The sequence below is a fragment of the Anoplophora glabripennis genome, unplaced genomic scaffold (assembly GCF_000390285.2).
Source record: "Anoplophora glabripennis isolate ALB-LARVAE unplaced genomic scaffold, Agla_2.0 scaffold955, whole genome shotgun sequence".
Lineage (NCBI taxonomy): Eukaryota > Metazoa > Arthropoda > Insecta > Coleoptera > Cerambycidae > Anoplophora > Anoplophora glabripennis.
Genome location: NW_019417035.1, coordinates 61,160 through 88,006, shown reverse-complemented (window position 1 = coordinate 88,006; position 26,847 = coordinate 61,160). Strand labels below are relative to the sequence as shown.

The following is a 26,847-nucleotide window of genomic DNA, read 5'->3' as shown; positions in this document are numbered from 1 at the left end:
TTAAAAAATAGGGTGTCCTACTAAGGCTGGCGAGGTACGATATTAGAGAAAGTATAGGCCCTAGAGCCTCAGGAAAAAAAATTGTTCAATAAATGGACCGTGAGAAATGGCTGAAAATAGTTTTCAAGTTCGTAGCTTTGCCTCTAGGAGGCGCAATTTACATACCGAAACATAGAGTTGAATTTTTCTTAGAAATGTTTCCTATTCAGGATATTAAATAGTACAAATATGAATAGCCGGATTCATTGGGCATAACTTTTGTTATTGACATTTTGTTCTACCTCTCGACAGAAAGGGTGGGGGAATCCCCTAATGTCTGATCAAAAATATGCTTTTTTTAAGGATTGGCTCAATAAAAACCCATAGTGTTATATCTCGCTGGAAAGGTTTTTTCATGCTTTATCTTGTGGTGAATTCGTAATGTCATTTATCGCAATATGGAAATTTTACTGTTCATTACAATTTTTAATTGTAAATAAACCCTTGTTTTTGACATTTCTAAATTATTTTAATTAAGTATTTCAACTATAGCATTGGAAGTTCTAAATCCAAATACCTCGAAAACGGTGCGAGACAGGTACGTTCATAAAGTATACAATTTTTGTGTTAAAAAAGTTATAAAATGAGAATTTGATACCAAAGATGAGATACCTGAAAGAATAAAAAAGTTATGTCGTTTTTAACACATTCAATCTACTGTAGCTAGCGCTCCCTATGAACTACAACCAAAATGTGAACAGATTTCAATACCTCGACCCAAAGAACCCCAAACCCCAAAAGTTTGTGTGGATATTTGCATGTATTAAGAAGTAAATGAAAAAAAAAACTAAAATAATATTTTACATTTAACACCCTATATCTCTTTAACTATCAACTTTTGGAATAAGGTAAGTTCGGCTAAATCGCAATATTTTTATTTCAGGAATCTACCCATGTATTTTGGCCCATTACCTCGGGACCACCTTAATCCAAGAGACAAGATTCTTAACTATTGTTATTGCGGGAAACAACTGATCTATGAACGACATGCTGCAACTTGTATTGATTTACAACAAGAATATCTATTAGATGGCTAGTGGATTAATAGATAATTTCATATTATATGACCGGAAATGCTTTGTTTTGTGTTAAAAATCATGATAAAATTGCATTGGATTTAGTTACATGAAAATGGATAAAACAATTTCACTCAATTTTGGTGTGGGTCTTTAGTTTTTGATTATCCACAAACGTATGTACAAGCCGCAATTTTTCTATATACATGACCTTAGTTTCGGAGGTTACCTTGGTAATTTTCACTCGACTTTTTTTGTTTTCCAATGTAAGTATTTCATATTGGACTAACTATGACTAAAGGATTTATAAAAATTACCACTTTCTGCATGCCTGTAAGAACCACTGTTTTTGGAATATATGGTAAAATATCTTACCATGTAGATACTGGTAATTATTGCTAAGATTATCTCGATTTTATACATGAATAAACTGAAATATTATTTACATAACTCGCCTCATGAGTGTTTTTGCTAATAACCATGATTTTCATCAGTTTTGAACAGCTCCTATTTTGAAAACGAGACGTGTCTAGATACATGCACGAACGTTTTATAACACTCTGTGTATATGCAGTGTTTCATAAAAAAACGGGTTATGTGAAATTACTTTAGAAATACTTTAAAATTTTTAGAATGTGAACTTTGATTGCTCTTTTAACTTATGTTCAAAAAATAATTTTTTTGAAGAACACTCACTTATTTCAGTTTACCAGATTAAAACTGAGGTACAGTGTACATATAACTAAAGTTTTAATACAACTGTAACTCATTTGAACAACCTAATGAGAAATTATTAAGATTAATTTGAAAAAGACTACAGAAAGCCCTTAAATCTTAGTGTCAACAATAATGATTCGTGTATAACGAACAATAACAAATTGTTGAGTCTATGTTCGTTGAATGGTTGAATAAAATGTCGTGGAAGATCACAATAACCAGCCGGTGAAGTAGAATGTTATATTTTAAATTAATCCTGACCTTAATGTTTCAATAACTTTTAATTTTATCATAGGAAATAAATAAATTTACCGTTTTAGACAAAATTACTGATCATGTGGCATGTAATCATTTATGAAACCTTTCTAAAAAATAATTGTTCATGTAGATCCTTCTAAGTATTACAAGCTGATGTAAAAATTTACTTACGGCTCTTTGATGAAGTGTGGTGCACCGACAAATTAATCGGTGTTTCAAAATTCATTTAAATTAATAAAATGATTATTACTGTTATTTTCTTTTCCGCAATTTTAGAATAAATATTCATGTATTTAAAAATAATATTTATTACCCGGTTATATTAATTTCATTATCATTAATCGCATTGGCATTTTCTTAAAATTAGTTAATTTATTCGATCAAAAATATCTGATTTAATGATGCTTGTGTACATTATTACAAGCGCGCTTACTGAATAGAATGCAGGCATAAAAGGTAGTTTTAAGAATCTAAAATCTAATTATTACAAACTATTACTTAATTGAATCTCCAAAATAGACTAGTATAGCTATATATTATTGAGCGTATGCTTAAAATTTTCCTTGAGGCCTTTCATAGGTATTAAAATTTCACGAATTAATAACTTGATTGATAAATATCCAATCATGTAAATTCACAATTTAAGACTGTTTTGTATTTACGTGTTACATGTATTATTATAATATTTTTAAAGGTTGAAGTTGAACAAAGATTGGAACCTAATTTTATCTGAAATTGTCACATTAACAGCACAAGAAAACAAACTTGTGGCTATGAGCCTTATTGGTCTCACATCGATATGTTGCAGTAATTCAACGCTTCAAGTATATCACTGACAAAAACTATATTACTTGTGATTTAAGAGTAGAAATTTTATTTTGGACGTAGTTCATGATTGTTTACCCGATTCCAAAATTTATGTTTTTAATGTCAAAGGAGAAATATTGTAATTACAGGATACCTTCGCTATAGAGAAAGGGGAGCTTTGTGACTTAAGACTATTTCGTAAACATTGGTGCATCAAATAGGGTACCTTAAATTGAAAAAAGGCCATTTGGCCATTCCTTGGAAAAATAACAATATGTTGTTTTCATGTCTTAAGAACACATTGAGATTTTATTTTTTTTAAATTCCTTTGTTAAAATAAATTGATAACATTTTACTTAAAAAATATTTTCTTATATGTGACAACGGCAATATTGAATAAAATGCATGCGTTGCTACGTGTATGCAACTTAAAAAATAACACAAGTTTACACATCGAAAGGTTCGGAAGGTTATTTGGGTCGGTTCTGTTTTCTGACGCAATTTTTCGTTCTGAATTCAAATCTTGCTCGAGGATTTTGAGGTATTCAAACATAAACGTGCAAGAAAAGCAACATCACGTCTTTAATATTATGCCACATCTATAGATATTTTTTTGTTCAATACTGCATGCGTTGACTTAAAGTATTTCCTATTTTCTTTAATTTCCATTTTAGATTGTGTCAATACGACCTTTTTTCTACAAGATATCACCAATTAGAGTTTAGTTCATACCGGACTATATAATTGACCTGATTTAACCTTCAGTTAATTGTTAAAATATTTGAAAAAATTCATTTAATTTTATGCCTGACTATGTTAATCATATTAATAAAAATCTGTATATCTCTAATGATTCGGGGTGCTTGGTTAACGTAAGTAGCTATGATCTTCGAGCTTTGAATAAATGTATCAATATGCATATATTTTGGCTATCACCTGAACGGTATTGGAATCGACTAAACTTTATTTCATCATTAATTTCCACTAAATATGTACAATCGAGTATGTGTATTAATGTTACAATACATAACGAGTAGGTACCAGTAGCAAGAACTACCGAGACACATAGGTTAGCTTTTATTTTGGGTAGAACTTATTTGGCCCTTTATATTTGGCACATAGGTATATTTACTTCAGTATGTCTTTTTGTAGATAAGACTTTTTCAATTATACGGATATCACTGATATTCCAATATGTAAGTACATGCACCTTTGTTACCACTATTAAACAAATAAAATTGCAAATTAAAATTAAAATTTCATTTGTAAAATAAAAGAAAATATGTACCATTTAAATTAAAAAAAAAAGTTCTATATGCAGGGTGTTCCACTTTAGAACTGTTTCAGAAAGGACTTGAGAACGAATATCTCTATAATTTCTTGGATTTTTATGCTATGAATTTTTCTTATTGGTCTAATTAGATTTCAATTGTAGAGTGAGATTAATTTACTCCCTCAAATGCAGAACCGCCTGAGACAAAAATTATGAATCTGTTACAATATTAAATAGGACATATGAGATATGAATTAAAAAGTCAGAAAAAAAAACTAGCAGGCACACATCAAAAATATCATTGAAATCAAAAAAACTTAAGAAAAATTAAAAACATAAAAAAATAACACATCTAGAACTGCATGCATTATTTGTAATTTCTAAAAATATAGATTTTTTTTTAAATATCATTTATCTCGTGATATATAAAAACTATTAGAAAACTAAGGAGAGGGATCACGAAAAGGGCTTATCGTTATTCAATTTATTTATAACTTAAAGCAACACATTTGTTTAATGTTTCTTGTAAAATAGCAATAGGCCTTTTTAGTAGTAACGTTACATACGCTAAATAATAGGCAACCCCAATCGTCATGAAGAATTTCTCAATATTTTTACTAGATCGATTTTAGACCTTATGTACTTTGGACAAATGTGCCAAAAAATGTCTTCTGTGGTCATGACCTTAAATATCCCGATATTCTGCCAATATGAGAAATATTTAAGAAGTTTCAAACCGCAAGTAACAAACTAAAAGAATTATAGAATTTATGTATATAAATTTATAGAAAAATATTGACTTTTGTAGTAATTAATAAATTAAAATTATATCAATGTTACTGAGCATGCGCATTAAAGATAATTTCATGTAAGCCAAGTAGCCTCGCAACTGGATATCATTCAAGAAAAGTTTCGTTATAGTTAAGAGTGAGTCTATAATAAACCACTTGAAGAAAAAAAACACTTGATAAACACACTGATACAGCACAACACCAAGAAAAATTATAAAAATATTTAATAGAACTAGAAAGTACCAAGATTAAACAAAAGAATAGAAAATACGCTAACGACAACAGCGATGATAATATATCAACAAGTTCTCACCTGCGTATGAGGCTATTCTTTCCGAGCATGCGCGTTAGGAATAACACGGCTAATGTTAAATTTTTACTTTAATTAAATTTAGGAATGTTCTTTTATATCGTTTTTTGTAAGTTTTAAGTATCTATTTTATGAAACACGTGTTGGTTGTTCTTAAATATTTCTAAATCTCCATAAAAAGAAATTAATTTGAAGTTGTCCATTTCTGTAGTATCTATTGGTATGTATAGTACACAAGGGTCAGATTCGGTTTGTACAATTTCGACTATGACAATTTGTGCGGGTTGCCTGAATATGTGACGTTACACCAAAATAGTCTATTGTGATAATCATGGAATAGTTAGTTAGAATATGAATACATAAACTTCCTTTATATAAAAAGTATTGGTTAATTATTTATATGAAAACAAACCCTAAAGCTTTAAATTTGAAAACTAAGAAAAAGCTCAACTTTAGAAAACAAAAAATATTTTGTACACAGATAGATACAACAATATTGCATATCTTGTGCAGAGTTTCTATTTTTGGCAATACAGTTGCAGGCTCGGTTGCAGGCAACCTTGGAAATAGTTGTTAGTTTAGAAGCGGATTGGTTTCACCAAATTGTTTACTAAATATTTTTTGAATTTAATTGCGTCATATGCGTCGCAAAATTGCTATTATTAAAATTATTCCAAGTGGTGAAAAACAACGAATACATTAAATACCTACGTATTTCAAGTTGTCTTGTTCGAAATGGACAAAATATTTGTGGACGCGATTTAAACAAAGAAATAATAACAAAGTTACTAATAAAAAAAATATGTGAATTGCGGCGTACAATATGTTTGTTATTAGAAGGTATGGATAAGTAAACGATATCGCATGGTGTCTAAAAAAAATCAAGTAATAAATTTAAAAGATATAAATCCGTTATTGGTAAAAAGTGGGAAAAATTAGCTATTATTATACGTATATATACCTACTTAAAAATTGTTACTATCGATTTCAAAATGCGATTATACTTGCGCGTGTCATATTAGAATTATTTAGGTTTATTATTTAGGTATTTTATAGAATATGGCCAAAACTGCTAATATTTTCGTTTAATTTAGATTTACCTATTTTACTAGTGTTCCTTTATTGCATCGTTTTGGGAATATGTAAGTTTAAGTAGCATACAATAAATGTTTCTTAATTAAAATTAAAATGTATTTTGTACATTTATATAAAGATGTCCTTTGTTTCATTAACTTTTCTCTAGATGTTTAATAATTATAGGTGATTTGTTATACCTATACATTAATATCTTGTATATTAAAGATATAAATGCTACTATTTCTTAAAAAATAAAAGCAAAGGCTAGGGAAAATAAATTATTAGATATCTTGACATTTAGCTATGTTATCGATGTTCTTTTATAGCGCCGTTTTGGAAATATATTGATTTGAAGTAGTATACCATGATTTATTTTAATGAAACTTAAAATGTAGGTATTTGTCATTTATACAAATTCTTCTTTTATGAACGAATAAACGATTCTAAAGATGTTACTAGATAGTAGTAATGTTACAGGGATAATTGCAAACATTAATGGTCTTGGAAACCCTGAATGAACGACAATATATTCCAATTTATCATATGAAAACTGAAGAAATGCATTCACTTTTTTAAATTTTACAATTTAATGAGTTGAATCAATGTATTTAATATATTTATTTGACTATTCCTAACGGAAACGTAATATTTGGTATGTTTTCACTATTTTAGATAAATGATGTTATAACAGCAAAATGTCTAAAATGAACCTATATAAAGTAGTTAAATTAATATAGATAATAAAAGGACATAATTAATTTGTGAAGTGAGGAGCTTGCAAAAGAGGAATATGGGTGTAGCCACTTGACAAACAAAGTAAATCCGTTACTTTTATTCACCTTTTCCATAAAATGTCAGTAATAACTGCAAAAAATATGAAAATTGTTATTATAGAAAATGAAATATAATTTAGAAAAACGTTTCTTTTTGTTTCCGTCAATCGATTTTTTCAAGCGAATTATTTTTGAATAAAAATCAATATATAGAAAATGTAATTAGAAATTATAGGCAAAACCCAGTTGTTTCGGCGTTGTCTGCTGTCAAGTGTTAAGCTTTTTTGCACAAAAAAACAATACCAGTTTATTTGAATCTGGCAGACGCCACCATTTTGAAATGCATAATTCTTTCGCGAGCCATAAAAAATATGTTTATAAAAAAACCGGATTGCATTAGCATAATTATCTTAAACAATTTTTCATTAAATCGAGGCTTGCGATAATTACAGTCAGCAGGTTATCCTTTAACAAAAGGTCAGACTTAATTTTTTGTCCCAGAAAATAAAAATCCAAATGCGTAGGTATGGTACAATGCGAAAACTAACAACTGATGCGGTTTACATTTCTCGCGTATATGGTCGAATGGAAATTCGTTATGGGCTGATCGGCCGATAATAATGAATGATGGGTGGACGCGTCCGCACAGGAGCAAATAGCGGGCGCAATAAGACGGATGGACCCTTGGCTTTGTTTTGTTCGTTTCGTTTCTTTTGGCATTCCGGACTTGGTGCAGTTTATTTGGTCGGATTGGATTCGAGTTTCGTTTTTTAATTCCCCTTGCAAGGAAATTGGAGTGCGCGCAGGCAAAGCAGAACAACAAGAAGCAGCCGTGTAGGAGCGACGTTCCGACGGTGCCGGCGACGACGCGGGTCAGTGAAACTCTGCGTCTGGAGTGCGTGTGCAATAAGCAGGCGGGTGCGAAGGAGGGTGAGGAAGACCGAACCGAAGGGGTTGATTTAGCCTTATTCTCCCCTACCTTGCGAGATGCAGTACATGATCTGGCGAGGCACTTTGAGGCCGGCGGCTAGACAGGCGGCGAAGGACGCCGAAAAGTTGATGGCCATGGCTGGGTGGTTGCATGGAGCACTCAGAGTCACTGTGAACTATTCCACTAGCACATGGGGCACTGCACTACGCGCGAAGACAACAGCGTTCGGCGGCGTTAGCGGTGCACCAGCATCCTTTTGGGACGCGAACAGAACCGGAGAAGAGCCTTACATTCGCCGGACGGTGTCGTTGCATACAATTTTGCCCAAGTTTTAGAGTGTCCGTGGAAGTGGGGATGTAGACGACTGCCGTCGACCTCATGGCTCGCCGCTGCGATCTCCGCGAGATGAAGCCGCGCTGTTGCCGCCGCGCTCGTCTGGCTGCACCTCCCCCGCCCCCTTCTATGCACGTGCACCGCGCCGGCTTGCTGCACCCGAATCAATATCACACATTATCACAAAAAACTGACCCGACTCGAGCGGGGCTTTGCACCTTGCAGCCCGCCCTCTCTCCCTCCTGCACCGAGACGCTCGAGCTAGACGGCGGTGCAGACGGTGCCGCCACCGACGCCGCCGACGCTGCCGTCGTCCTCGGCGCATTTCCTAAACCGGGAAAGCCCCGACGGGTTCGCTGCCGCTTTTACTACCTCCGCTCTTTCCGACCAGCGAGCATTGCTTTGCGAGACGATGGCTCTTTATTCTGTTTTAATGCCCACATCGACGACTGTTATGACTCACGATCTCCACTAAACTGCGAATTAATCGGGATAATAACGTTTCTTTGTTTTTCGAGATGATACTTAACTAGAAGTAAACGAAAGAGCTTCTTCTGACTATCGTATTTGTCCATATTCTAAGATACAAGAATTATTAAAAAAAATCAAGTTCAAGTTTTGAAATATTGTCTGAAGCCATTTATTTGTGGCATGGTTTTCATTTTTTCTTTCTTTATTTTTAGGGTATTTTGTCACCTGAGAAAAAATTTTAAAAATTGGTAACAGCAGATCGATCTGTCAAGTGTTAGCATTTTATGAAAATAGTTTTCCCTAATTAAAACATCTCGCACTGAAAAAGCAGACAAATAGGAAATATTTAAAAAGGTCGTTAACGTTTCGAAAATCCACCGTTTTCATCTTCTGAACTTTTTTTTACACTTGGTTTTAATAGCATTGACAGTTTATATTTGTTTGCTTTTGTGTTCCCTAGAAATATCATATGATGTTTATTCTATTCTTCTTCTTCATCTTTTATCGCTTCATCGCTGTATTATCTTCCTTTTCCAAAATTTTAGCCGACCCATTGAATAATATGAGCGTTTCCCCTATCGTGATCGCAAATTTTAGATTTTTTCAAATTCTCGTTTTTTAATGTAATATTTGTGTTCATCTATTCTAAAATTCACAGGTCGAGAAGTCTCTCCAACATAATATTTACTGCAACCACAGGGTATGTTAAACTGAAAGAAATGCGTTTTATTCTTTATTAGAATTCTATATACTATTATAAGATCATGGTATACTATATGTGACAGTTAAACAGGTGAATATTGGATATAAAACGCGTATTGCTAGCACAGTTGTATAGTGACTATAAACCTTATTCTTTATTAAATTATCGTATAACTAGTATACAACGTTTTTTATACCCTTTACGAAATAATAGCAATAACTGTTATTAAAGTGTTCCATATCGTTATTAGAACATCTAGTACTGGTTATAAGTTTTATAATAATAAATGTATTAAACTGTTGTATACTCTGTATGAGTTAAACACATATGACATTAAGTTTTCAAAAATTTTATTGGATAACTGTAATTACAAGCTAAGGTTCTAATGTAAACATACATAAAATATACTTTTAAGCATTAAAAATGATGACAAATCGCTCCCAAAACTGTCCAGTTTATTTTCTTAGCAACGATGCACCCGTATTTTCTTGTATTACATGAGAATTTGCACTATAACTCTTCCACCTTAAGAATGAAGCATCCCCAGAAAGGTTGAGCTTCTTTCCATATAATTTTATTTCCTCTGGTTGATTGACTTTATACCCATGCTTTTCTTTGTCACCGTTAACCTTCTGTTTCTCCATCTTATGTAAAACTTAACATCAGTGATTTCTAATAGGACCTACAAAATAATAATTTTTAAGACTTAGACAAGATTTACATTTGAAAAAACAAAACAATTACAAGCCAAAAAACAGTTAGATACTTACATAATAATTTTCCATTTCACACAACGCGATATGATCATGTATCCCACAAAACATGTGCATATACTGTCCATTTTCATCAAACTAGACGTGTGTAAGTCGATGCACAGCGGACTGTTGGAAATTTTACGATTGTTGTATTTTCTCTTCTTGAGTAAAGATAATAAAGACGTTGTGGTTTTGTGTGTTTATTTTGACAGTGATTGAACATCTGTGGACAATAAAAGTTGACTGTATAAGATAGTTGAGTACTCTTCTGCTTCGGATTCGGATACTGGTCTTTATACAACAAATCTTCCCTACTATACAATTGGAATATAAAGTCTATAACATCTAATAATGTATAAGTAATTCATTATAACCTTTATTTCATAGATGCATAAGGTGTATTAAGCACCTTCCAGTTAAACTGATTGAATAATGAGTATGGAGATGATTGCTTTTTTTTAATAAAAGTTATATATTGGTTATAAAAGTTTTAATATGCGCTATACATATTATTCTAGATAAACAGTTTAATAAACCCATTTCTTTCAGTATATAAAAGCAATTTTTTTGAAATACGAAAAACATTATTTGGGCGCGTCTTTGATAATAAATTCCGCAAAGTATTTATTATGATAATAATATTTTCTATTAAACAGTTTACGGAGTTGTTGGTACAAAAAACAATTAAATCCAATAATAAAAATTATTTATTTATTTCCTTAACTCCCTTATATTTTTTACGTTTCTATCTAGCAAAAATTAGTAACCAGTAAGTTTTAGGAAAAAAAAACTTATTACTGATATTTTTGAGAATTTATCAATGAACTTCAAGTACATAAAATATGTATTAGTTAGTGCAATTATTATTTAATAGCATTTCATTGCACTTAATAAACAATAGTATAGATAAAAAATTGAATAATATTTCCCAAAATTATACAGGGTGGGCCACCAATAACGCCTCGTTCGCTAGGGACCAAACGGCAAATGTTATAGAAACCTGTTTAGGTGGGTACGTGTTGGTTGATTACGGCTACATTTTGAAAATATTTTGAAATATATGGGGTTTCCAGGAAAAGTTTATTTGATTCCACAATATGTAGTTATAATAATAGATATTATAAACAAATTCTTGGCATTCCAATCAAGAAATATGTAGATGATTTAATAGTGAGTGTCCCGCAAAATTGATCTATTACTACAAACTTTTAACAAATATGACCAACTATAGCAATTTACCATCGAAATATAGGATCACCTTAACAGGGATAGTAATCAGGGATCACCTTAACAGTGATAGTAACAGTGACAGTGACACCTTTCCAGTTAAACGAATTACAACAATTGTAGCTATCCAGCAAAATTAGTAAGTAACCATTTTAAAATACTACACACAACAGCAATAATAATCAGGATAGTAACAATTCTAAAAACTATTCTTATTCATTGTTCTAATAAATTAAAAAAGGTTTCTCGGCAATACAACAAAATTGACATTTAAGAATCAACTAACAGTAGGCAAATCATTTTAATAAAATTAAAATTAAAAGATGATGCATTACATATGTCAGAAGTAATTTATTGCATTCCCTGCATAGATCGTCATAAAAATCAGGTAGATGCCTGAAAGACCGCATTACATCAGATAAGAGTGATATCAGATGAACCAAACATAGAGGATATTTTCTGAAAATGACATATGAAAGAAGATGAAATAATAAATTCGAAAAAAGATATTGGAGGTTTCAACATAATTTACACATCTTTTAGGAGAAAAAACAGAAATAATGGACAACATACAGACACCTCACTTAATAACATCATGTGAATTATTTTAGGTAAAGTAGTTTCCTATAAATACAAATTCGTTTCAAAAGTTTTTATTATATGCTTATCTTCTTATTTTCCCACAATATCCCTTTCGTGAGGCATCTCAGTATCTGACTGAATTTTATATGTAACAATTGTAATTTTAATCTCTTTTGTGACAATTGGTTAATTTTTCATTCCTTTATATATTTTATTTCGTAAAACTTTGGTATTTACCATTTTTTCCTAGATAGAAAGGCAAAAAATAGGTCTGGGAGGGGTGATGTAGATTTTTATGTAAATGGGTCCTATACACTAACCTTCAAATACTATTTATAGGTGAAAAATGAAGAAGAAAATAATTACATTAACAGAAATAACATGACCTAAAGCTGATGGCTGGTGGCCGTCAGATGAATATGGAAAGACAAATAGGAAACCGAAGGAGGATAATATTATAAGTATTTGGCTTAAAATTCTTGGATTTGGTTTGTATTAAAATCTTGATTAAAATTTAGGTAAGTTTAATGCCTTAAGGGCTGTGATGTCAACGAAATTATATTTCCAAATATAATTTTTCCCAAAATCTTTTATTAAAAAGGTTTTTATCTCTCTCTATCTTCCCATTAAAAATATATAAAATTATATGCTTCCATCAAGTCTGTTACTGACCTTACAGTTAATTTCGAATCTTTCCGAGCTTCGCGAAAAATCGGAATCATATAGGTAATTTTTTTTCCATTGAGTATTCATTTAAAAAAAAAAATTAGTAAGCTTGCACAAGAATAATTAAAACATGTCAGTAATGAATATAAACACTGAAAGTATCTTGTTTTCTACGGGAATACCTACTGCCAAAATCAGCAAATATACACATCGTCTGTTAGTGTTTAATTTCTCTATTCAGATCGTTTAAGATCATATATTTGGAAGGGAAGATATATTGAAAAACATTTTAAATATCTTAAAAAAAGTAGTCACATGATGTAAAAAAAACATGATTTTCAGAAAAATATTATAAATTCGATGACGCCAGAGCCCTTAAGGTGGCCATATTCCCGGCCGAAAAATAGTGAAATTTCTGGCGTTTTTAGGTACTGAAATCTTTAAAAGTAAAACGTGTAGAACAAAAGTAAGCACAAAAATAAAATCCTTGATGTTTTGTTTATTCATTGTTACCATTTAAATTTACTCAAATAAAATAATAACTAAAAAAAAAGCGTTTGTAAAACATGCGTTTGCTGTTATTCTAACCCCACATTTTAAGAATTATTTTCACGTACTTATAAATAAAAGTAAACAATTTTATATGTAGGACTAAGCAAGTAAATGTTATAAGAATATTTACATGTGGAATTATATATAAAAAAGTTAATATTTTCGTAGATTTCAGTACCTAAAACCTTGATGGTTTGATCGTTTTTTGCACCTGTTTATTCGTTTTACTGCGGCGTCTTTGAAAATACTCAGGTGGTATGACATAACATTCCTATTATTTGATAAGCTTTAGATTATTCAGTTATTAAATGTTTGAAATTATTTGTCTTTGCGGAAAACACTATTTAAAGAATATGGGGCCCTTAAGGCAGAAAATTTTTTTAAATGGAATTTTGACTCGATCACATCACATCATAATGATCCTCTTGAAGTTTTCTATTTGCTCTTTCCGTTTCTCTGTAATGGATGCTATTAATCAATTCTGAGTTACCCTGTACAGGGATATTCGCATAACATCCCATCCCCATTGTTTTTTTTTGCCTTTCTAAGAAAAGATGGTAAAGACCAAGGCTTTAGGAAAATTCTTTACAATCAAAAAAATATTTAGAAGAAAACAATAAAATGTTGCATTTTTGATGGACATCTTATATATTCGTCGTTTTTTGGAATTTTCCCTTTTTTTCATATATCTGCTTTAATAGTTTGCATAATATTTTGGCTTATTTATTGATATTGCACATAGTCAAGACAGTCGTGGAACCAGTGTGTGGGTTGTTTCCGCTATTAAATTTGCTAAATAAATCCTCAAATTCTCTATTAGGAAAATAACGTTAAAGTTCCTTCATTCTGTTCCACACAAAAGACATGCCTACTTCAAGTAAGTTTTTTATATTGCTCTATTTGCACCTGAATGATAGTAATATATAAATTATTATCGTTCCTCGTCCTCAATCTTACTTTGTGTATTTTATCTTTCATAATTCTAATAGGAAGAACTACATGAAGGTTAAATTGGGACTCCTTGCGGATCATAAAATTATCTCTTCGTAAGATAAACTTATTCAAAAAAATGTTCTTTGTCTAGAAAACAATAGGGATATTATAGAACATATTTTGTAATACATTATGTTTTCATTATAAAATATTTATAGATCTGTTTAGTAAATTTAAGTGGAAAACATTGTGCAAATTGCCAAAGCAAATATATGATACGTATATATAACTATATTTATAAAAAGGAGTCCACAAAGCGAAAACTTTATACTTTATGAATTAATAAAAAATTATTTATAAACTATTTTTAATTAAAATCCTGTCTTTCCAATGAAAATTACTCCTTGCGTGATTTGGGGACACCCTTTATAGACGCATTGAGTAAACTGGCGAGTGTAAAAGTAAGTTTGTCCGTGGTTTTGAGAATTAAAACTACATTATTGCCTGGCAAATAGAAACTTATTAATTGTTAACAAAGCAAGACAATCCATTAAATTGCTAATTAACTTATAGAACATTATCTGTTAATGCATGATAAATCTATTAAGCGCTTCCGCACCTTAAGACATTTTAGCAATTCTAAGTGATCAACACCAATTTCAGGATATACCTTCTCCATTTAGGCAAATATTAGAAAAAAATCTTTGGATGCAAACAAGTTAGCAGATGTAGAGTGGCATGTATTTCAAACTAATTTAGTATAATAAAAGCATAACGAATAACGTAAATAAAATAATACAAGTCATTAAATGGCTACACTTTTCTGACATTGAACCCCAAGTATTCGGAACATTGTACCATTATATTATTAATGAGATCAGAAAATGTTATTTTCAAGTCAAATATGCACAATACCCAAGTCTTTTATTGCGCAAATTGACAATAGCGTAATTAATATCCAACGGATTGGATTTCCTGAAGTAAGTCATAATACAGAATTTGCTAAATGGAAGAAGTTAGTTGTACATCATTAACTCTGTCAGGTGAGATTTGTAATGTAGCTGCATCTTGAGGAGAATTAATTTTTGAAAATAGCTTGAAATTGTCAGTCTGGTGCTACTGTCAATGAAGTTCACGTGATTAATAAAAATGAGGAACAGTAAATGTAAACAGGATTCCTGTGAAATACATTTCATTGACTCGAAGATACAACATTCGACAATCGTGAATGTTTAGATAGGTATGATTTTAAAAGACTAAGCGAATTATCGTATTTAGTTTATTAGGCAGAAAATTGGTGTAGATGTCATCTAACTGATTGCCTGTATCTAATACAGCACACATATGCTGAGTCAGGCATCATAGAAGATTAACATGGTGATAGATCTACCGTTTATGAAACTATGTTGAACTGAAGTAACCTCACCTTCCGAAGTGAAGATACATTAGTAAATGGGGAAGTAATAGTTTTACCCACCATACTAGATCCGCCATCTTGAATTTCGAAAGTGTTATAATACATCTGGAATCAGCGAGTTGAACAATCTCAATCTCAACACTGAAAATTTCCATTTTCATTTTGAAATTCTAAAAATAAACTTATTTTTCTTATTCCGTTTTTCAGATATTAGGGTTACTGCTAATTCACAAATATTTTTTAATAAATATTCTATTATTAGCTCTCGCATTTTTCTATTCTATTCTATTATATGAATGTTTTCCTGAAAAAATCCTATCAGATGAAGATAAATAGTGTTTCTTGATATCAGATGATATTCTTTTTACTAAATTTATTTTTTTAAATATATATTTTATTAATAATTTTCCCAGTTTTACAACAGCCTTATAAAGGTATCAAAGGTGGTAAGCCAATTCGAATTTGAAAAAAAATGTTCCTAAAAACATCCTATCAAACAGTGCTTTTTGATGACAAAAATTTAAGCCTACAAAAGGATTTTAACTCAATAGACAAAAACTGTCATATTCATCTGAAATAGTATTTTGTTTTTTTTTTTATTAGAGAGAGTGAAATTTGTCTACTATAAAGAAAGGTACCTATTCATCGCTAAAATTCAACGTTTAGAGGAAGAATTGGTTTCACTTTCCTCTTACTATTGCTAGTTACATATAACCGAGGTTTTAGAGGCGTTCTAGTCTAACTAATTTTATCTTTTTACTAACTTTGTAGATGTATTAAACATTTCTCAAAATTTACACTAATTACTTTATTCAGAATTTCAGCGTATAATGAGATACAGCTCTTAGAATGTGGTTCTGAGAAATAACATTAAGACGCCTACGTCTCAGAAGGCGTTGACATTAGTCTAAATCGTAAAAATTCTTTAATTTAGTTACAAATTTGCCAAAATGGTGAAAATTAAATTCATTGTTCAGTAGAACGACGCATTCTCTAGACATACAACAAGTGTACAATTTTTTTACAATGCTTTACTCGTGTGTGAGGTATTTAAAATACCTGCATTTCCACAAAATTTCCATCAGTAAAATAAGTGACGAAAAATAAAAGGTATTCTTAGGTAAGAAATAAGATAATATTCATCTTCAGTTACGCCGAAATTCTACCTATACCAAATGTCATCGAAGTTTATTGAAAAAATGCAGTTTTCCTTAAAACAAAATGGATAAAAAAATATGTTGATAAGCTCAGTATATTTTTATCCAAGAAAGCTTAACCTTGAAGTACCTATGGTTAATTCGGTTCCCACCACCTCATATGTATTTAATGTAGACAAACTCTTATCCAAATCTGCTTTAGAGTCTGTAAAGGGAAATATCTAAATTTACTTCTCTCTATGTATTTGGGCGAATATAATTTTGCTAATATAATCATACAATCAGTTTCGATGCTAACAAATGACATATCAGCATTTGCAAGATTGAAACCAAATTCGAGAAATGCTGTAAATTACCTTTAGCTGGAAAATTTGCGGAAGTTTTGATATTCTCATTTCAAATTTTTCATTTGCCACCTCGTATCTTTGCCGCCGGTGCCGCCATATTGTAATAAATTGGAAAAAAAGATTTTTTTAAGATATCTCGTTAGGTACTCGTTGCTTTTAGAACAAAAATAGTCATGCATTAAAGACCAGGAAATTTGTTACAAAATATGTTCTAACCACTTCATAAAACCGATCCGTTTTGGAAGGAGACTAACAAAAGTCACCATTTAAGATACAATGATAAGTAATACCAATTTCCACCCCACCAGACTATATGGCACGTTTTTTATTCTGTGGTTTTCCCAGTAGGCTTAATCACACATTAATTAATAAATGAAAATTACAATAACTTCTTTCGCTTTGATACCCCTGAGGGACCAGCTTTATCAATGTTTTTGATAGTTGAAGCCAACGAAGTCTCAGAGTCGTATGGGATTAATTCTTCTGGCGCAGTAGCTTCTTCTCTACTTTCGGTATCGATTTCAATACACAGTGGTTCTAAGTTCGTATCAGTGTCTTCATCGTCATCACTATCTTCCAATGCTTGAGGCATGTTATCACATCTATTGTCACAGTTTGAGCAAATTATAGAATAGTTGAGCCCTGCTTTCCTACATCCACATGCTTCCCGACATCCTTTCTTGCATTTACCAGAACTTGGTTTAAGGAGAACTTTTGGAGCAGGGGCTTAGAGTGTAGTCAGAGGGACAAGATCATTTTTGTCTTTCTTCCATCCCCATTGATCTGTAGGTTTTTCGTTACCAATCCATTGCTGTACGAAACCACTGTTGTCTTGCTGCTGCTCCTGTAGGAGACATCGAAACGATGTTGAATTTATTCCTGTGTGATGATTTTATGAAGCATAAGATTAGGGTTTTTTTTGCAAAGCATTAAGGAATTTCAGTTTGGTCTGATTGAAGAGACGTCCTCGTTAACTGTTGCATCCAAGCGGTAGGCTTAAAACCTTAAGTGCGTATTGTTTTACACGTTAAGTACTTTGTAAACTTTGTAATTCTCGTACATGAAAATGTTATGGAAAAATCAGAGCGATCCATTTTGTAAAAATAAAAAAAATACAGTTCAAAATACATATAATCACCAAATATCAAAACTTCCGCATATTAATTGTTCAAATAACAAGTTACGGGATAAGGGGTTGCAGGGGTTAAAAGGTTATGAAATTATGAGGTTATAAAGTTATGGGTTTATGATACGATGTGATCATGAGTTCCAATATTTTCCCAATCTCTGACTACTCAATAGGCTTGAAATCTCAAAAATCGTTTTCTAGAGAAGTTTCTTAAATATAAGGGTCAAAACGTGAAGTGATCCAGGAATTCTGTCTTTAGAATAAAATTCCAACGAGAATTAATCAAATAAATCTGTTAGGGTGGACAAAAAAAAACGAATATTTTTTTCTTGTCTCTTGTGAAAATATGTTAGTTATTCATGTTTTAAGAGCCCCCTCAAAAATCAGCTCAAAAAAATTTTTTTTAGAGGTCGCTTAAGATTTTAAAAAATTTCCAAAATCCTCAAAAATTAAATTTTTTAAAATTTTTGTCTCGTTATTTTATCATTTTCTAAGTTGAAAAAAATCTCGATTCTGAACAATTCAAATCGATATTTTAATTTATAAAGGACACTCATAATTATTTTAAAGTAGTGTACCTAAAATGTTTTCGAGCGACCTCTAAAAATAAATTTCAACGAACTAATAAATTTTTTTATTGAATTTGATGAACAAAAGAATAGAAATAAATCACGAGATACTTAAAAAATTTCTTGAGGCAAAATTTTCTACCGCATTGTGAGTATCAAATATTTATAATTTCTTAATTTTTTAAAATTTAATTGTCTCGTGATATATTTCTATTCTTCTGTTCATCAAATTCAATAAAAATTATTAGTTCGTTGATATTTATTTTTAGAAGTCGCTCGATAACATTTTAGGTACCTAGTTTTGTTTGTAGGCTTCCGTGGCTATCGTTAATGGTTGAATGATTTTCGGAAATTATTCAACCATTTTAGGTACCTACTCTACTTTGAAATCCTGTGACCTCTAAAAAATTTTTTTTGAGCTGATTTTTTGAGGGGGCTCATAAAACACGATAAACTAACATATTCACGCAAAAAAAAATATTAATTTTTTTGGGCCACTCTAAAATATATAAATTAAATAAAAGATGTTTATTATTTTTAAGCAGGAGAATATTTGACAGTCTAAATTTTCAAAAATAGTTTGAGAAGAATGCCAGTAGGTTTATGCATTGAATTAATTACTAAACAGTTTTTCAGCAGTCAAACGATTTTTATAAACTGGATTTAACTGGTTCTTGCATCAAACTCTTTAATTAGTTTTACCTTTTACATGAACAAATAACATAAGCGTTGCATACATAATTTCACTGAAAACAAAGTTAATATGTATTATAATCAGATTTAGTTGTATTTGAAAGACAATAATTTTTCGCATTAATCTTAACACGTAACAAGGAAAAAGTATTACATTTTAAAAATATTCCCTATTATGAACGTTAGTATTCTGCACATGTTAATGCTATAATTAATTAATTAATTAATTAATTATTTTCATGCATATATGGATTATACAGGAATACTATAATATATGAACATTGTCAACGATTTGGCTTTTAAGATACTATATTGCAATCAGAAACGTCCTTCATTAGTTTTTTCATTGTTAAAAAAAAGTGTTCATGTAATGAACTAGTAACGTTCCTTTATTTCTTAGAATTATGATCAATAATTTTAATTTGAATATTATCAAGCAGTTATTATAAATTTTCAATATGATCGGACACTTCATGTTTTTGGTATACCATTTTTATTTCGTAAGATAAAATATAATAGTGAAAACGTGTATTTTGTAATGCCGATTATTTGAATATTTTAAAATATTTTCCCTTCAAAACCGTTCTAAACTGCCGTAGGGAGGGTCAGACAACTAATTATTCCATTGGTTCTGCCTACTTATTTCTAAATCAGTCAATTAAAAACCCAGTCGAAATATGCAGAAAGTGAAATTTGTTCAGAGATATGGGTAAATGCAAATGCATTATCAATTCAAGACGTAAAATTAAATCACGTCTTATTTTAACTTTTACTATCTATAAAAAATAAACAAATTTTTAATCTTAAGTACGCAGAGAGCAAGGGTTAGTTTCACGTAATGTCGAGGTAATATTGTAATTTTAGTATACTCAGAAAATAATTAAAACATACGTATTTTCACGCATGTACAACACGATAACAAGGAAAATTAAATCGATTATTTACTTTAATAAATATTTATTCACAATCTTTAATATTGTGAAGCCGAAATTGAGTGACTTGACGTGAAACAATTAAAATGGTATGTATGGGGGAATTCGAATAATATTTTACTCCCTTTATCCTTTTTGTTTTTCTATACCTATCGGAAAAAATGATAAAAACTAAAGTAGGTACTATTTTATTTATTGAAATATAGAATAACAGAGTACTTGCTTTATGTGATATCACTAGAGATCGGAAATAGGGCGGATGCAATGTGGTTAAAGGGTTGGCTGTAGGCCCGGATCTCTTTTACGTAATTTTATTCAAACAAAAATTGACAGCCTCCTTATAACTGCACTTTTTGCATTATAAGAATATAAACTGTGTCCCAACAACAAAATTCATAGTTTTTTCCAGTTCAGATTTTAAAGTCGCTGAAACAGGTCAATCAGTAAATAGAAATTGTCACTTTTCTGCAATATTTTCTATTTTTTTGAGCCATGTTTGACAGACCTATAACATTACCGACATTTTTTTAAAATAAGATACTCTATAGCAAGGGTCGGCAACTGGCGGACCGCGGTCCAGGTCCGGACCGCGGAAGGTAAAATACTGGACCTCCAAAAATTTATTGAAAGTATAAATTACTCAAATAAATTACTTAAAAAATGTTTTTTAGTATTTTACAATTGGGTGATGGTTAGTAAGCAGATTAAATTTGAGTGCAAATTAAAATAAAAAAATAAGAAATATGAATTTTTTTCTGGACCTCGTTAAAAATTTTCAAATGTATCCGGACCCCACCTAAAATTACTTGCCGACCCCTGCTCTATAGTTTATAGCATAAATATAACCCTTCTAAAGACGAATTCAGCGATATAAAGTTAAACCTACTTTTTTGTCATGGTTGTCAAAAACTGGAGGAATTAAATGAAAACAATAATTTAGTACCTACTACTTTTTATTCATTACAGCAAATGTTCAAAGTGGCCTCCATTAACCATTGCACAATGCCCAATTCGGTCTTCAAAGTTATCAATTACATTTTGAATAAGGAAAAAAGTTGTTTTGTCAGTGAAAATTATGTGATTTTTTAAGTTGGGTTGTCTTTCAAATAAATTTCTAATTTCATCTCAAAACTGTAGGTAATCTTCTGTCTGTGTCATTTGCCCGTAGTTCGTGTAAGACGTTAATTTTGTTATGAGACTTTTTTGAAATAATTTAACAACGAATGAATTGGAACTAAAACAATTCACGTTATAGCAAGGTACTCTGGTGAATTTTATGTGTTTTTTTTGAGAAGAAAAATCTTAAAGTAAGTAGAAAAAGTTTAATAAAGAGTAGGTTCGTTTCTTAAAGTACAGAAGAGACTATGATTGTTTGAAAGGGGCAGTGTATATTTTTCTGCACTAAACGCTCCACATGGAACTTACCATGAAATATACAGGGTAATTCACAACTTATCAAACAAAAATTGGGAATAGATGCGGCATGAGAAATGGAGTCAATATCTATAAAAATTTTTGTAAAATCCTTATAATTTCGGAAAAAAAATTGTTGAAGTTGTAGTACATTCAACCATTACATAGCTGGACAACTGTAGTCTCTAGCGTCATTCACAATACGCGTGGAGAGCCACGTGGCCTCAGCGACTCCGAATACTCCGAATCCGATTTTACAATCGTCGTTGCGTTAGTGTTTACCTGTTTTCTGTTCTGTGGTGTTTACAATAGTTTTTTAGTAGTTAATGTCAAAAATGGCTTGCGTATACAGCAACTGGGAGTTGATGGATATCGTTTTAATTTATGGTAAAGCAAAACAACATTTTGTATTATGGTGAAGCAAGAACATTTGTGTTAGTTCGTAGAAACTGAGTACAACGGATCCAAATGTGTTTATACGTCGGTGGATAAAATTTTTAACAGTTGTTGTAACATTAGGTATGTCAATTTATTTTATTATTGAAAACCACAAATTAATTTTATTAATTAATAATAACAATAAAGGCAACAGCAGTTGAATTTGCTGATATAAAATTCTATTTATTTTTTGTCCGTTTTTATCATACTTTGCCGCCATGCCGGTCGCACAGTGCTAGGTCAGGATTTACAGTGGACCAGCTTCCAGTGTCGTACAGAAGTGTATTTTTAAATCATTTTCGAACTGCCATGTGTATATCCAATTTTTTTTGGGTAACTTTTGAAACACCCTGTGCAGGTATTTTCTTTATTTGATAATCAATCGTGGCTTTCCAAAGCGTACAAATTTCATACTATTTATTTTGACTTCGAACTTTAACAACATGGTGAAGTGATGGCTCTTGGTGTAGCATTTTCAGCAATACTTTCAATTAAAAAAAAAAATGTTCATTGTTAACTGTGAACTAAGTTTCAAAAGTGCAACATTTGCGGTTCTTTAAAACAAAAAAAATATTTGTATCAAAAGTAAAAAGATGATAATATAAGTTTTATGGTATTTCATGTCACTATAAAATATCAAAACTAATACGTTTGCGGAACAGTATTTTCCGTTTTGAAATTTGGACAGGTACAAGCTTGTCTTTTCGATGTAGAACTTGGATGTGCTTGGAAGTACTCAATTTCCACCCTAACTACCGCAGTCTCATTGAGTTAACATGATATTTACGGGGGGTGCGAAGTATGTCAAACTTAATGCGTAAAGCTAGGTCAGGGACTAACAAGATGAAAGGGAGAATGGTAAACAGATTAAGACGCGAATGTGGGGCATACAGGGAGTTCAATCCGTACTAAATGGGCATCTGGAAATACTTGCCTAAGTTTGTTGTTATAAACAGAAGCTAAACCAAGAAAAATGTTTGGGTAAGGTAAAATTAGCAGTTTATTTGATTGAATCTGCAATATTTTTCAAGTGGTATTTCGTTTTTTCCACTAGGTCTTTGATTTTGTGTAACACATACTGGGGAGGCGTTTGGTTTATAAATTGGAGTGGCATCAGCGACCTACACATTTACGCCCTTTTAAGCGGACAGCAATTCAATATTTTTATAGATAATGCTAATAAGAAGGAACAAACAATTAAATTTACTTTGGAAATATGTAGAAAAGAATAATACATTAGACTTTCTAGACGTGCGTCACAATTTCATAATTGTGATCATTAGATTTTCATTTTTTTAACATATGTCACCTTGGTACATTGTATATACAATACGTCGTACATACGTACATCGTTTTACAGAAGATTAGTCTCCAATAATACAAATAATAAATCTAAATTTTGATATTTATAAAATTATTATAAAATCAATAATAGCACAGACATGAAAAAATAAAATGCAGAGTACCAAAAGGCATATGAATAAGGTAAGGTGATAGGATAAGATAAAGAAATAAATTAAAACAGCAGAGATCAGAAGGAAAAAAGGGGAGACGTATTAAGAAATGGAAATTGTAGTTCACAGATCAAGAAGAAGGTCGTAAATAAGGAAACATTACCAAACCAATAAGAAATAGAAGATACATATAAAATTTTTATATACGGCGTTTTCATCATCTAAAATTCCATGATTTCTGAACAATAACAGTTATTTACACCATAAAGGAGGTAAGTTTATTAGTAGGACGATTTTGCGCCCGAGCGGTACGAGGTCTGGCAAAAGAGTCCGAGACTGGTAAATTATACCTAACTGCTGCGTGGTGTATAACATATCTGTTCCCACAGTTCTTTATGGTTCATTAAATAAAGATTAAATCTTGCAAAGTTGCTTGGTTTTTTGGATTTTGTCGTTTCTAAGGTGTTTATAAACAAAGCTACATAAAAGTTGCAATTTTGCTGATTTTGAATTATTGATTCTAAATAAGTCATTTTCAAATAGAAAGTGCGAATTTTTATTACCCAAGAAGTTTCAAAGAATGGTGCAATAACAAAAATACTGGTGAACTGGTGTTTCTGAAATGTCACTGCTAGCATATTTCATGGAGAAGTCAAGAACTTTAATGTCACCGGCAGGTTTGTGGAGTGAATACTCAATGATTAAGTCAACTATTTTCATAGAGGAGAACGTGGATATATCAAAATACCTCAATCTGAGAGCATTTTGAAACGTAAGAATGACGGATATACACCTAAAAAGTCAAACGTTTTTACAAGAGAACAAGTCAACGATTTTCTCGCTCAGACACCCGATAACACATATTTTCTAATGAGGGTAGTGATGGTCTTAGGCATTGCAGGAGCATGCCGTTCTGATAAGTTATACAAACTTTCTTTGGACAACATCAATTTATGAACTTCGATAGCATTATTGTAGTTACAATTCTAAATTTTAAAAATAGTATGTCACGTATATTTACAATTACTTCTCGTCTGGGTTCTGTTTCTCACCTAGAAATAATAATTTCACGCTTTTTTATGCGCCATCAAGTAGGTAAATTTTACAACCAACCAGTCGGCAAAAATACCCTTTCTATGATTCCTAATAATATTCCACAGTTTTTGCAACTAGAACATCCTGAAACATATACGGGCTATTCATTCCGAACAACATCGGCAACCTTACTGGCTAATACAGGAGTTGATGTATTAGCAATCAAGAGATATGGTGGGTGGAAGTCAGCCACAATTGCAGATAGTTATGTTGCTGACAGTTTAAGTAACAAAAATGAAATAGCCAACAGGATTCTTTACAATGACACTTCAACGCCAGATTCTAGTAGTACGTCGCATCATGCTGTTTTAATGGATCAGTCAGATAATATTGAGCCTCCGGTGACTGAAATGGAGCGGTCAAATCATTTTGAGAAAAATGTGGCAATTAGTAAACGGGAGGGGAATAATTATCCAGATTTTATAAATGTTACTAAATGTAATAACTGTACAATTACTATAAATAGTCAATCATATTAATTAATAAAATATAATGTTCATCAAAAATTTCTATTTATTTGTTCATAAAGAATGCATTTATAACTCGAAATCGCTTTTTTCCCTAGGGAGGTAAGTTACCTAACTTACAATTTAACTCTCGTAGTTAACATACGCATCAGATATTTAAATTTCCTTGTTCGTTCCTCTGTAGAGGAGAAAAGATACGAATACTATTGCGAATTTCGGTTTCATCCAGTTTGCAACTATTGAAGCATTCACGGCTTTATGTCAACGTCCCATGCTAATAAAAAAATTCACTAGACGTCAACTGTTCTTAATTAGTTATAGAAAAGAAGACCACAAAAAAAAAAACAAGTGTTGGGTCAAGTAGAGAAAACCTGATCGTTTAGCAGGATACCAATGAAATAGGTAAATATTATTATTTATGTGTCATATTTTTAGACTTTTTCAGTATTTTTTTTTAGCGGACTTGATTTCGTAGACTTGTTTCCATTCGGAAAGAAAAATAAAATGGTTGTTTTAAAAAAATTTATCTACGTAATAATGCGGATTTTACTACGGATTTTGTCTGTCAAACCACCAGACATATACCGGTTTAGAACTTAGTTCTCGTCAGTATATCCCGTAGTAAGACTGAATAATTTTTTCTGATGTCTGTTTATAGATACTGTGTTAGTATCGGTGAGGCATAACAACCAGTCTATTGATATCTCAAATTGTCACTGCTACTCAGTATTTAAGCCTTCAATACAGTCAAACTGGCAGAGAGCAACCTGTTAATATGAAAGCAAGACCATTGTCGCGCTAGGCCCTTTACTGGACATTAAGGGTAGAATTCAATACTGGTCGGGACATGTGTCAACAAAGTAGTTGTTTCCTACTGTATCATTTGTTAGAACTTTGTTTCACCTACTCACAGTAGTCAGTATTGAACTCGTAGCTATTACGTAGCAGTGACTATTTAAATTGTACTATAACGCATACTCGCACTATATCTGTAAGCAAAAATAGATACATCTTATCTCAGCCGTTTCACCTATGGCATGCTGATGATGACTAATATATTTGAAACCGTTATGTGTTTGGTGGTTTTACTGACGAATGACCTTTTGTTTACTAGATATTGAGGATTCATTGAGGATTCAATACTGATTAGTAGTCTGCGGGGTAGTTATTCCCAACAGTATCGTTTGTTAAAAAACTATTTTTCCCGAAACACGTATTTCATTTGTTTCTGTGGATTATGAGTTACTTTATGAGCTAATTGTATTGGTTTTGGTTCACATGTACCGCCATTCATATGCATCCAATTAACCTAATAAAGCAAGTAAAATTTATGTCAAAAGGAGGTACTGAAATATTTTCAGCTCATAAATGGTAATGCTAGTAATTGCCAATATTCAGGTAAATATACAATCATAATACCGCTAGGACTGCTACCGATATTAACAATAATAACAGGAAAATCTACTATCTATTAATTTCCGGTCGATAAGAGGCATCAAGTTATTAAATGTAGCATAAACAT

At 31.3% G+C, this 26,847-nt stretch overlaps 1 protein-coding gene across 1 annotated transcript in view; it reads right to left on the bottom strand.

The window, feature by feature from the left end:
* LOC108913989 (zinc finger protein GLI4) overlaps positions 1-8,128 on the bottom strand; it is a 52,777-nt gene extending 44,649 nt beyond the window's left edge. The window contains exon 1 of the mRNA XM_018719682.1: positions 8,041-8,128. Coding sequence (XP_018575198.1) covers positions 8,041-8,128 — 88 coding nt within the window. The remainder of the gene's footprint in view (positions 1-8,040) is intronic.
* Between the last annotated feature and the right edge of the window lie 18,719 nt (positions 8,129-26,847).